Here is a 14,454-nt window from a genome sequence, read left to right as displayed (position 1 = left end):
CACAGAAAACTGTGAGCTACAATGTATCCGAACGTTGCGGGGAAAACACTCTTGTATTATTCTGATCATTTATTTTTATTAGGAAGGCATCAATCATCTTATTGTATTAAACATTATTACTGTCATTAATTCCCGAACAATTAACTGTGACACTGCTGCATTAGGCGCGGGGAGCGGCTGTGTCTTCAGTGCAAAAGAAGAGATTGGAAATTGGTCATACTCATTACTTTTGATAGACAACCGCTTAAGTTTTGCATAGTTAAGGAGTCCTGGATGGTCTGGGAGTGATCTCCTGGGGTAGCGCTGCTTAGTAATATGTGCCTAAGTCTGCTAAATACACAATGCTCCAGTGTTATGTTAAAAGGTTCAATAAAACAAGGGAGGATTTTTAACCCCGTAACTGTTGGATGAGAAACAGAACACAAGTGCACAGTGAGATTTAACTGGAGCAACTCTTTGACCCACCTTATACATTGCAATATGGTCACTTGAGCGCCTCCTGCTGGTCTGTTCCGTGGGTTAATTTGGCATCAAAGGAGGTTATTCCTGATTGTAATTAAATTGTAATTAAAAGGCCAAGTATGTGTACAGCCCAGAGGCCTACAATGGTCTGATGCAAATCAGCTATGGTAAACATATTGCCAGCTCCAAGAAAAGGAGAGAAGGAAACGCAGCCCATGAAAAGCGCGTCACCCCGTCCACGTGGATTTCCTGGACCACCGCAACAGCGTCCACGTGGATTTTCAGGACCACCGCAACATTTCTTCCAAGCGAAACCATTTACATGAGCGCTTTCAGGAGAAACGTCTGCTTAGTTTCAACTTTGCTAAATCTCTGTTGCAACATGTAATGATGCATCGAAGTTCCATGTTTTACTCGTGCTTATCGCGTTGCTTGGGTATTTTTTGGTGTGCAAAGCACTTTATTTGTCAAATGTGACAATTGAAAAATATTTGTGTTTTTTATATACGGGTCAGGGATTGCTCAGACTTTATTTCCATTTCCCCGGTTGGGAAAACCAATGACTTACACAGATGGACACAGAAGATTTCACATACATATATCTCTGCACATCATTTAGCCGGGATGTCCATGTAAGGCCGTGCGTACAGTGCCCACGACGTGATGGGTGACGTCACCCGTCGCCGCTAGCGAAAGTTATATTTAGCTTTCTGGCATTTGATTGGTTCAGGGACTGTCACATGAGGCAACAGCCCTTGAAAAATCAAATATTGTCAGCTTCCAAATTTGGGGACGCGATGTCGCTCCGTCTCATTGTCGCCGTCGCGCTTACTATAAGCGAACGCGGTGGCGGCAATGCATTTGTTTTTGGGCACCGACGCCCGTCGCGGGCACTATACGCGCGGCTTTAGGGAGATGTTGCTTTCTCACCCATTATTAACCCAGTGTTTTCCATCTATTCCCATTTCCCACTTGGGTTTAGATGCAAACTGGCGATAAGGGCACAAGCCCAAAGGAGTTCGCAACCCTCCGAGGTGCTTTTCAATAGGCCGCGTCCCTGTGCTGGACAAGGTTTTAATCCCATTCATTTGAATGAAGCTAATCTCTTCTCCGGCAGTGCCACAGACTGGAATTGGGGCCTAAGAGAGATCTTCTGACTATGGATTCGGCCTCTTAGCTACCATAATGCCACACCTAATACAGCACGGGGGCTGGCGTGGATGCTGACGTGGCTGGTACAGGAGCTGGCAAGGACAATGGCACGGTGTGGCTGGTACAGGGGCTGGTGTGGACACTGGCACGGCGTGGCTGGTACAGGGGGCAGTCGTGGATGCTGGCACGGTGTGGTTGGTACAGGGACTGGCAAGGACAATGGCACGGTGTGGCTGGTACAGGGGCTGGTGTGGACACTGGCACGGCGTGGCTGGTACAGGGGGCAGGCGTGGATGCTGGCACGGTGTGGTTGGTACAGGGACTGGCATGGACATTGGCACCGCGTGACTGGTACAGGGGCGGCATGGACACTGGCCCGTCGTGGCTGGTACAGGGGCTGGTGTGGACGCTGGCACGGCGTGGCTGGTATGGGGAATGGCACGGCATGGCTGGTACAGGGGCTGGTATACAGTTACATATACTGAGGTGATTGTAAAACTGCAGCGCTTGAAAAGACGTGAACAGCGCCAACATGCAGCATGTTATTAACCCCTTTGCTGCTTGAAAGGCCGGAAACGCATCGTTATAAACTATTTTTTTTTAAAAGAAAACATTACAGCAATAATTGGGAATAAGTGCCACTACCGGGCGACCCGAGCACTCGTTTTGTAAAGATAACGAGCGAAAATGATTTTGTTGCTTTTAGTGCATTTAGCCAAACAGACGTTTAAGCAAAAACTCACTGTTTATTTAAGACCAATATCATCCGTCACGGCGTCTTTAATGAAAAGATTCGCTCGGCTTTTGTTTGCTTATCTAGTGAAACACATGGAATATTGCACAGCAATGTAATGTACAGCAGATGTGTGCTATACGCAGGAATATTACTGACCCCCTCTCTCACATCGGGTACACAGTATATTAGAACAATTTATGAACTGAAGTCCCACTTTGGGAGTTCTATGAAGAGGTCCATGGCAAGTTTAATTCATCCCCGATAACATCTGTTAGGGTCATTTAATGAAGAGGATTAGAATACAATCCTTTGTAATACCACAAATGATGCAGTAAAACCGGATGAAGATACAGCGAGTTCTGCTCTAGAAATGGGACTTTTATCAGTTTGCCTGGGAGCTTGTGGCTTTCATGGAGGAGAAATTAATAGATGAACACAAAAGGCCCAAGTATGGGTTCAAAACAATATTTTTTCCTGTCATGCTAATATCATGAGATATTACGTATTTTGGGGCATCAGGGGTTAATGTAGCCACAATTTGATTAAAAAAAATACAATATATTGGGTTTATAGCAGATCAAGACTTTTCCTGGGTCTGTGCTAATCTTCAAAAAGGTCTTAAATTGGAAAGGGGGGGGGGGTGCCCTCACTGATGCCCCAGTAAAAGTGACATGCATGTCCTTTAGAAGGCAAGAAACGATAGCCAGATATTATTCTGTCAGCCTCAAAGGAAACTAAAATTCCTGCGACACCCCTTGTGCAGAGAGAGGTGAGAAACAGGTCAATGGAGGCTAGATCCATAGATGGAGGACTTTATTAAAAATCAGAATATCGTGACGTCATTTACTCTGCATAATAACAGGTACATATTTGTAATCATGGAAAAAGGACAAATCAAACCGTACCACACACTACCTGGGTGAGAGCTGCCAAGGAGAGGTATCCATTTGTCACTCAAATTTAGGCGGAGACAGTCAGAATTAGTTAAGTCCATCAAAATCGCCTAAATCTATTGATATGACTCGCGTCTGTGTGAGTATTAGAGAAAGGAAGTTATGAGTGCGAATATATATTGAGGCAAAACTTTTTAAACATTCAAAAGAGTTTTTTTCCCTCTGTCGTAAAACCGTCAACCTAGCAACTGATTTACAACAGGGATGGGCTTATAGGGTTGCCAGGTGGCCTATCCAAAAATACTGGGCACAATATTGGACACCCACGCCCCCCCCAATACATATAAAAAATACCCCCACCTCCCCAATGCATATAGAAAAATACCCCCCCCCCCCAAATACATATAAAAAATACCCCCACATCCCCAATACATATGTAGCCCTGTTTCCCCCACCCCTAAGTGAGATTAGGGGGGTAGGATGTAATTAGCTACTGGTGCTGCCCTTAACCTGTTGGCTCGCAGGAGCCTAAGCCTCCGCCGCTGGGAGCCTGGGGTGAATTACTCTTACTACTAGATGGTGCAGCGCCTCCACCTGTGAGAGATCCCAGCAGAGTGGGAGCAGCCCCTCACAGGACACTCTTACAATGAACCACACAGCTTGGTAAAATAGAAAAGGGCTTTACTGGAACATAACATATCTCTTAACGCTCTAATGTAATGACTTATTACTCTATGGTAATATCTTATCACTCTACCCACTAGAGACACAACAATCCACACACACCTCACAGGGCTGTAACCCCACACCCTGTACCCCACACCGTGTCCACAGCACCCCAAAGTCCCAAACCCAACCTCCCTGGTGTGTGAGACAGCGCTGCCCACAATGTGTGTACTCTGTTGGTGCACTTAGCTACAATACCTGCCCAGTGCGCCAGCACCTGGGCCCGATGATCTCTTCGCAAAGGATCCGCCGATCCCGCGATGAATCCGCCTCCGCGTGGGTTGGTGTCTCGCTGGACGATCCCACCATGAAGACAGTCTCTATCACTGAAGCACTGAAGAGGTCTGTTCCCAGACAAAACTTGCCAGGCCACGTTGCACACAGCTGTGTCCCTGACTATATTGGAATACACCTGACTGCTAAGGGGATCCATTCCCTATCTAGGGCATGTCCCTGTAGCAGCTCCAACCTTTCAATGACTGGGGCCTAGCTGGGGGCCTAGGGGATTACGGGCCTAGTGCACTGGGTCCCTGACCCATGCACACACAACCTCCCCTGTCTGTATCCCAGCTCAAACTCCTCACATATGGCTTCTCCATTTTGGCTTTATTTTTGTTAAATAAATCATGACACAGTGTAATATGTCATGTGTTGTTGTTCATATGAGGTTGTATTTAACTAATTTTTAGACCTGCTAAGGAACAGATGATTGTTATTATGCCCTGATATGTAAAACCATAGACGTCAAAGAGGGTGTACTTTCTTTTTCACGCAACTGTGTGTGTGTGTGTGTATATATATATATATATATATATATATATATATATATATATATATATATATATATATATATATATATCTCTCTCTCTATATATATATACAGTATATCTATCTGAGCGTGGCCAATGTATACAAACAAAAGACAGGGGTGCCCAATGCTACATCCAATTGACAAAACATATAAAGTAATAAGTATAAAGTTTAAATACTTCAACAATAATAATATTTACTTAGTTATTAACCATGATTTACACTAGGCCCTGCTCTTGAATTCCTCTTTCAGTCTTCTGTTTCTTAATGTCCTTCTCTCTTTACCTTCTTCCCCTTCCCGCTGGCAATACATGATTTTCCTTTCTGGAGACTGGCTGTCATCTTGGGGCTGTGACATGGGGTTCCTAATATGTTGAAATAACAGTAGGTTTTTCTGCTTAACATTGATTTATGGTAAAATGCCTAGTACCCATAATTATAGCACAGTCTATTGGTGTAACAGACATGGTTATTATAAATTATTACCTTCTTGTCTGCCAGGCTCTTTAATGTGAATTATGTTCAGACTGCTGAGTAACTCAGTAAGTAACCCCTGACCCAATCTGGGACTGCAGAACTGAGAGCATTATTTTCCCGTCTCTTGGCTACAAAACTGAGATAAAACTGGAGTGATAATCAGAAAAACAATTGTACGGGAAAAATGCTTTTAATTTGAGAAACCTTTTTTTAAGTGTTTTGTGCACATGCCATGGAGACTTTTACAAATATATCCCTACAGTATGTGTTTATGGATCAAGGGTTCCCAAACTTAAGTCTGATCCACCCTGATTAAGATGACAGCAAAACACTGTGACTTGTAGCACCGGTGATAGGGAAGGAGTTTGTAGCACCGGTGACCGGGGAGGAGTTTGTAGCACCGGTGATAGGGAAGGAGTTTGTAGCACCGGTGACCGGGGAGGAGTTTGTAGCTGGGTGATGGCCATAAGGGTGCCACGCATTGTGTGAGTGATAGCCATAAGGGTGCCACGCATTGTGAGTGATGGCCATAAGGGTGCTATGCATTGTGTGAGTGATGACCATAAGGGTGCCACGCATTGTAAGTGATGGCCATAAGGGTGCCACGCATTGTGTGAGTGATGGCCATAAGGGTGCTATGCATTGTGTGAGTGATGGCCATAAGGGTGCCACGCATTGTGTGAGTGATGGCCATAAGGGTGCCACGCACTGTGTGAGTGATGGCCATAAGGGTGCCACGCACTGTGTGAGTGATGGCCATAAGGGTGCCACGCACTGTGTGAGTGATGGCACATTGTACCGTACGTCGTATATCCATAGAAAAAAGAAAAAACAACTCTTTCTTAAACACAGGCTTATAAGACCAGCAACAAATTGCATTTATTACAAGTACATGTATACATAATATATATATGTAAAAAGTATTGACTTTTACAGTGAGAATGGAAAGTATAAATGTGCTATTGTTTTCCTGCCGTTTGTTGCACGAGCACCTTATAATAATAATACATTGTGAGAGCACAGAACAGGCTCTCAGGTGGAACACCTTGGTGCTTTTAATACTGTTTGTCTTCCTGGCGTGGCTGAGGTCACAGCACAAGCAGAATGTCATGTTCTCCTTTCAGTTGGCAGCAGGTCTGTGAACCTCAGAAAGAACCTTTGTACAGACAATCCATGTACCATGACGCCTAATGATTACATGATTATACTGCACTTATTAATAGTACTGGCAGTTACTGCGCTTATTCCCTCACCTGCTGTCTCTGTCTCCCAACACACCACATAGATTGTAAGCTCTCCGAGGCAGGGATTTCCTTTCCTGTTGTCTGACTTTGTTACGCTTCTTACAGTATATTATAATTCAATGCACTGTATTGTCTTTGTACAGCACTGAGTACACTGTGGGCGCTATATAAATACAGATATATACATACATGGCAAAAGGAAAACAGAATGGGATGTGTGTAAGGAGGTGAGAATGACGTGCGCTGAGAGGTAGATATATGTGCAGTGCACTTAGTTTCACTGGTTAAGTGGGGCAGGTACCTAAACTTGTCAATTTGAACTTTTCGGAACATATTACTTGTTACCTTTTTTCCACCCTTACTGTACTTTGCAGAACGACTATCCAGCCCTGCTCGAGAGATTATGGTAACGTTTTATTAAGAGTCCAAGCACTATCTTGAAATCAGGTGCATTGTTATCTGCATTATTTAGTCACACACATGGTAACATAATAACAAGGATCAGGCATTAATCTTACACTCAGTTACCAAATATTCAATATGGTAAAACGTTTCTGGATATGTGCCGCAAAACAATAAAGTCGATTTTAACGTCATGTTTTGGTTTTTTTTACAAATATATCTGAAATATAGCTGCCCTAATTACAAACATTTCCATCATTATTTGGTAAGATTTATAGCCGAGTTCTACGAGAAATATTCTAAAGCTTTTATACATGAATTAAATTGTTAAACTCCAGTGGGATAGGTGTGTTTCTAATTTAGATTTTACCTGCACTATAATACAAACCCATTTGTGGGAGCTGCTGCTATTTCTAGCATATGACCTTAGTTAAGGAAATAATTTTCTATAATTCCTGCAAAATTCAGCCTTCAGTGCAGGATTGGACTTGGCCGCTGCATTCTGCCTGCAGGTGAAATATTACTTGCTAAGTTGATTTGTACAACGTCAGAGTGCAGAAAAGGGCCAGAAAAGACATTACAGGAGTTTAATTGATGAATTTTGCATGTGGAGAAGGCTCCAATTCCCTTCTATCTCATCACACAGAGAAGGATGGGAGCCTTATATACACGTGCTGGAAGCTTATCTCTAATGAATACAAAAACTACTGGCATTAAATGCCAAATATTCATATTTCAGGCAACCAGATGTTCACGGAAAAGATCATACAGGATTTGACAGTCATTTTATTACAGATGGGAATCACGTTTACCAATCATTTCGATCTTCATTAGCCGTAGAGGTAGTGACCTTACAAAGGTTTATGTTGTGTTTATTGATGAAAATGACGGGATATAAAACACAAAGCTCTGGCTAATGTGGGAAGCACGAAGACAAACACTGAGAGATACAACATTTGGGCACGAGGAAAGCCCTGTCCGATTGCTGTGCTGTGTGTTTGTTAAGGGAAAAAGTACATAAAACAGGGAATACATGTCATTATTGAAACATGTAATCTCTTGATGAAATGTATTTGGCAATATCCATTATTTTAGCTTTCTGAGCACTACGTTGCCTGCCTCTGAAAGGGTTAATGCTCTTATCTTCATTCATGTTGAGAATCAGGAGCTGCAGATATCATGTGGTCCTTTATGAGGTGACCATACTGTGGGAGCAGTTTATTATTTTGCATCGGACATAGGGGTTTAATACCAGTATGTTGAGGAAATATACTGTCAGATTTATAAAGCAGTACGGTTATTACAATGAGCAGAGGATCTTAACTGCTCCTTACAATAATAATACGGCCATGTTACAGGGTATTTATCTTTGTATCCTAACCAAAAGGAGGAGCACAGAATGGAAACGTGACAGCCAAGTCCTATGATCTGTTAGATACATTGAAGTGTTGTTGCTTTCTTGGCAGAACAAACGTTTTATGTTGCGCTGCCCATACAGAACACAGAAACCATACTGTAGCTTTTGGAATGCAGGCTTTTTTTTTTTTTAAATAGAAAGTATTTTAAATGACAAAAAATGGAGTTATGAAAGTCAGGCATCTGTTTCCTAAAGTCTACTGGCTGCAAAACTGCAGCAAAAGCAGCGCAAAAAACAGCACCAGATTTAACCACAACAAATAATCCTATTGCCACATATGGTGCGTTTCTTTTGCACTGGTTCTGTCCCAGTTCTGTAGCCAGGAGGTCTTAGCATTTTACCTCCCATATGTTGGGTACTAGAGCACCGTTTTAAAAACGTGCTCACGCTTTATTATCTTGGTAAAAAAAACTGGTGAAAAAGGACAAATCACAGTTATAAATAGGACACGCTTCTTATCACTGAATAAAAAAGGGAGACAAGTCGATGCAGAGCAATTAATTGCTGGCCAATCCGGCACTGGAGGGGTTAATAATCTGACTCTCCGGAATACCCTAATAATAACACTGAATATTTATACTCGCTCCTGTTTTCCTTCTCTCGCACTCGCTGCTGCTGCAGGCGCCGAACTCTCTCTTCCTCAGTCTGATGTATCCTGTTCACCGGGCATATTACCCCGCGACATGCAAGTAACGGGCATCTCTCCAGGTTTGGGGGGAGATGATCAACATTCTGTGGCAAGTCAAAAATGGATTTTCCCAATGGAAATAATGACATAACAGCTAATTAACCTTTCATGCTGAAACCCTTATACCAGGGCTGGCCAACTCCAAGCCTCCCCAACAGGTCAGGTTTTCAGGATATCCCTGATTCAGCACAGGTGGTGCAGTCTACGACGGAGCCACTGATTGAGCCACCTGTGCTGAAGCAGGGATATCATGAAAACCTGACCTGTTGGTGGCCCTTGAGGGCTGGAGTTGGACACCCTGCCCCTCACTGCAGAGATATTTTATCATGTCCTTATTTTAACCTTGAACGTTGACTTCCTCCTTTTTATGCATCTCCTGACTTTCCGCATCTCCTCTATGTTCCGTGGCTACAATCTCCTCTCCTATTAGAGCTTTTTCTACAATCTCCTCTCCTATTAGAGCTTTTTCGTGGCCAAACGAGCAGTGGGTTGCAGCCTCCTCCAGGAGCAATGTTGCATTATACGAGCCTCAATTAGATTGTAAGCTCTTTGGTTCAGGAACTCATTTATACTCATGTTTATTCTTTAAGGATGTCCCCAGATATTGTACAGCAGGGTGATTATTTCACATCTCGTCATTTATTTTCCTGCTCACTGATATTTAAATGGTGTATTTTATATCCACATAATTAGCCCAGAACCCAAATTAACAAGATGCCGCAGCGACTTTGTGACATCACTGCCAACGATCAGACAATTTCTATGGTAAGTCCGTATGAAGTTTGCATGAAAACAGCCCTGTGCCGCCCGGGGGGATGAAGTGAAACTTTAGGCCTTAAAAAAAGTTATAATAAAATCATAAAACAGCCAGGGAAAAACCCAGTGATAAAGTCGGTAACCTGCACCACACACCCTCACATTGAGGTCACTTCCAAGCCATTTTGGGGGAGCTGCCTCTCCCAGTGAGTACCTGCCGGTCGGTACTAATTACACTTCCAGGACGTGTCATGAAACCCAGATCTTTTAGTGATTTACTCATATTACATAAAATAATAAAGTCACACTATTCTCCACACTGTGTAACAGTTGCTAGACTTTCAGTAAAGCCGAGAATTTGGTCCGTTCTACGGCTCGTAGCTCCGGCGTTTCCAGCTTACCCGGGTTTGCCATTTCATTTTTTTATTGTCTGCTAAAAGCCGCAAATCCAGGGTCTTTTTTTTAAAGCCAGGATGGAATTAGGGGGTCTCCAGAGTTGAACCCCATTCATTTCAGCGCCCAGGACCCCCTGCTTCCAGAGATACTTACCTCCGTAGGGGGTGGCAGTAGCCGCTCTGCTCAGCTACCTGGGTTCATGTAATGGCGCTTTCCGAAGCTCCCATGCCCTGCGGGCCAATAGGACGCCGTGATGTCATTGGGTTCGGCTTCCAATTGGCCCGCGTGACCCAGGAGTTTTACATATTAAAGCCCAGCCATGCGATACTGGCACCCTCTAGGGACATAAATATCTCTAGAAGCAGGGGGTCCCCGGAGCTGAAATGAGGGGTTCAGCAGACCCACCGCTTCAATCCTGGGTAAAACTATTTAAAGACGTTAAAAAAAAAAAAAGTTTGGGATTTCTCCTCTAATGTCCAAACCCTGACACTACAATAATAGGTTCATTAGACGGCACTTATTTCCTGCCGGGCACTCATTCTAAACATATGGGTTGTTTCATTTCCATGGAGTCAGAATGAAACCGTTAATAACGGGTTTAAATATCAGATTTTCACCCTCAACTGCGGAAATTGGCCATTTTGTGCCCTGGGAGGGATATACGTATTATAGGATCTCAAGCAGCTGAAATATATCTATAGGGTGCAGGAAATAAGCCGTTTGCAGATTGCTGGGAAGAGGCAGCACACCGACGCCCCAGGGCGAGCCGGGGAAATTGGTAGAACCCGCTATATTTGCCATTAAGGCGCCTGTCACACACAGAGTGATATACTGGGGTGTAAAATAAGACGGAGGCACAAATCATGTCTTCTTAAAGCAGGCGTGTGACTGCAATGCTCCCCCACCAGAATAACTCCTGTTATCTTATCACCATAGCCGCTATTCATGCTGCTGTGAAGCCGCCTTCCCCTTGTCCGGGAAGACTAAGGCCGCGATTATAGTGGCCGTGCGTGCCGCGAACAAAAGGCTGTACTATGAGGCAGGCCATAGAGCACGCGGCCAAGCGCGCCATTTTTAAAAATACAATTCAGTTAGGCCAATGAGGGAGAACCGTTCACGTGACGCCATGCCACGCCTCCGCCACGCCACCCTGTTGCCTCCAGGATAGTGTATGTTTCGCACGCGTGATGTCATGCGCTCAGTCATCTAATCGCGTCCTTAGGGTGTTATTTTATATACGACGCTGCAACCGTTTTCAGACTTATTTCCCAGTAAAGTCAGTGAAGAATCGGCCACTTTGGCAGATACAAAATAAACCCCTTAAAGCTGCGATCCCTCAGTCAGCCGTTTCTGTTCTTAGGGGTCTCTGAATGGGGAAGTGTTCGTCAATTAACTGTTTTATTTCCCCTTATCCCTCCCCCTGTCCTTATCAGAGAATCAATAAAGGGCAGTGACATCACACAGTGACATCACACAAAAGGGAGCAGGCACAGGAAATCACACCGCTCCCAAATCTCACTTTAAAAAAATAAATAAAAAATACTTATACTTTAGGTGACAGGTTTGGTTAAAGAACGCGCCGATCTCCTAGAGCCCCGAAACACGTCACTGGGATGAGTTCACTTGGTCCTTTAAAGTCCATTGTTTTCAATGCTGCCGGTATCTTGCAGGGCAGGTGGGGTCCGAGGACACTGAGTCGATGCCGGTGCATTATATTTCCAGCATGATACTAAGCCCAGTAACACATTACTCACATTCATCGTGATTGTCAATACTAAAAGCTAAAGCAAGATCATTCTACAGTTTAAAAAACAAAAAAGCACCTTTTTGCCTCCAGTATATAAACTATAAATATTGGTCAAATGTATAAAATATATATATATATATATATCATGCTGCTGCTTCGCTTTTATATACATCAGTTATATACAGGACCACACGTAACCCCTACAATGCTGGAGTGTCCAGCAACGCATTGCTCTGCAATACATTGTAGAGCTCGCCGGCAAACAAAGGGTTTATTAATCTGTTTGCACGACGGCGTTATGTACAGGATATAGAGTATATTCCCACTCTGATCTCTCCGCGTACCTAGGTGGGAGGGGGGCTGTCGTATCGAAGCATCAGGTTAAATGACCGGGCAAAGTTGTTGGACAGGGTGCAGTTTTGGGTTTCCTGCATCAGTGGGAGCAGGAATGCCAGGAGCAACAGGAGCAGTAAGAGCAGCTGGAGCGGAAGAGCAGCACAGCACACGCGCTGAAGGAAGGGACACAATCCGGCGGATGATTTCTGGGACAGACAAAAGGTACAGTGCTGGGTATTAGGCCAGGAAGTAATATCTTTAACCTGCGCTTCTTAAAACGCTCATCAGGGACCTTAGTACAGCCAGGTTTTATGGCAACCAATAGCCTTTATTTGCATACGTTAGATGTATTCACCTGGTGGTGAGGGGGGGGGGAAATGGGATGGGGGAGGAGGGACGGGTTGGGGGAGGGGTTGGGAGGAGGGAGGGGGGGAGGTGGGATGGGGGGTGGGGGAAATGGGATGGGGGGTGGGGGAGGTGGGAGGGACAAGGGGGAAATGGGGTGGGGGAGGTGGGAGGGAAAGGGGGGAAATGGGGTGGGGGAGGTGGGAGGGAAAGGGGGGAAATGGGGTGGGGAAGGTGGGAGGGAAAGGGGGTAAATGGGGTGGGGGAGGTGGGAGGGACAAGGGGAAATGGGGTGGGGGAGGTGGGAGGGACAAGGGGAAATGGGGTGGGAGAGGTGGGAGGGAAAGGGGGGAAATGGGGTGGGGGAGGTGGGAGGGAAAGGGGGGAAATGGGGTGGGGGAGGTGGGAGGTGGGAGGGAAAGGGGGGAAATGGGGTGGGGGAGGTGGGAGGGAAAGGGGGGAAATGGGGTGGGGGAGGTGGGAGGGAAAGGGGGGAAATGGGATGGGGGTGGGGGAAGGGGTAGAGAAGGGTGGGGGGAGAGAAGTGAGGAGGGGGGGATACTCTGGTGACTACCTTAGTCTCTCTTCGTTAAACTTTTGTCTTAATAATATATAAGCGATTAAACTTGTATACAGGCATACCCCGGTTTAAGGACACTCACTTTAAGTACACTTGCGAGTAAGTACATCTCGCTCAATAGGCAAACGGCATCGCACGCATGCGCCGGTCAGCACGTCCTGAACAGCAATACCGTCTCCCTACCAGTACCGAAGCTGTGTGCAAGCGAGGAGACTATAGAGCCTGTTACGCATGCGTTATTTACATCAGTTATGCACGTATATGACGATTGCAATACAGTACATGCATCGATAAGTGGTAGTGCTTCACTTTAAGTACATTTTCGCTTTACATACATGCTCCGGTCCCATTGCGTACGTTAATGCGGGGAATGTATATATGCGTACGTTAATGCGGGGTATGTATATATGCGTACGTTAATGCGGGGTATGCCTGTATCCAAGTCATCTCGTCTCCTCTCTCTTTTTTGACCCCAGGGTATATCTCTTTTGACCCCAGGATAATACACCTTCTTTCCCTGTGTATATATTGGTGATAATTTTTCTGAAAAATTTACACCTAGTGGATCCTCATTATATTTTAAATCTCTTCTATCACAAATCTATCAAATGGTATATTTCCTTTTCTAGATCTCTGAGGGGGGGGGGGGTTATCGAACCATTTGACAATATGAACATTTACAATCTATCATTGTCAAGCAACAGAGAGAGAGATCACAATTAAATTAAAGATTATAGTATAATAATAATAAATGTACCTTTGCTATTCCTCTGGGTTCTTCAGATGTTTTTAGACTCTGTGAACAAAACAGAAAAACAGATTTCTTGTCATATATTGTTACTATAGGATAAAACAATGTGCATTTAATGTTACTATAGGATAAAACAATGTGCATTTAATGTTACTATAGGATAAAACCATGTGCATTTAATGTTACTATAGGATAAAACCATGTGCATTTAATGTTACTATAGGATAAAACCATGTGCATTTAATGTTACTATAGGATAAAACAATGTGCATTTAATGTTACTATAGGATAAAACAATGTGCATTTAATGTTACTATAGGATAAAACAATGTGCATTTAATGTTACTATAGGATAAAACAATGTGCATTTAATGTTACTATAGGATAAAACCATGTGCATTTAATGTTACTATAGGATAAAACAATGTGCATTTAATGTTACTGTAGGATAAAACAATGTGCATTTAATGTTACTATAGGATAAAACCATGTACATTTAATGTTACTATAGGATAAAACAATGTGCATTTAATGTT

General features: G+C 44.0%; 1 protein-coding gene across 3 annotated transcripts in view; it reads right to left on the bottom strand.

Moving 5' to 3' along the window:
* Positions 1–6,110: 6,110 nt before the first annotated feature.
* The window catches only part of SYNE3 (spectrin repeat containing nuclear envelope family member 3), a 79,693-nt gene continuing 71,349 nt past the window's right edge, over positions 6,111–14,454 (bottom strand). For all 3 annotated transcript variants that reach the window (XM_075614436.1, XM_075614438.1, XM_075614437.1), the window contains exons 20-21: positions 13,925–13,963; positions 6,111–12,448 (exon numbers count right to left, since the gene is read on the bottom strand). In XM_075614436.1, the coding sequence (XP_075470551.1) occupies positions 12,251–12,448; positions 13,925–13,963 (237 nt within the window). In that variant the 3' untranslated portion in view covers positions 6,111–12,250. The remainder of the gene's footprint in view (positions 12,449–13,924; positions 13,964–14,454) is intronic.

This window comes from Ascaphus truei, chromosome 9, assembly GCF_040206685.1.
Source record: "Ascaphus truei isolate aAscTru1 chromosome 9, aAscTru1.hap1, whole genome shotgun sequence".
Classification (NCBI taxonomy): domain Eukaryota; kingdom Metazoa; phylum Chordata; class Amphibia; order Anura; family Ascaphidae; genus Ascaphus; species Ascaphus truei.
The sequence above is the reverse complement of the archived record's forward strand: the minus strand, read 5'-3'. Positions and strand labels throughout refer to the sequence as shown.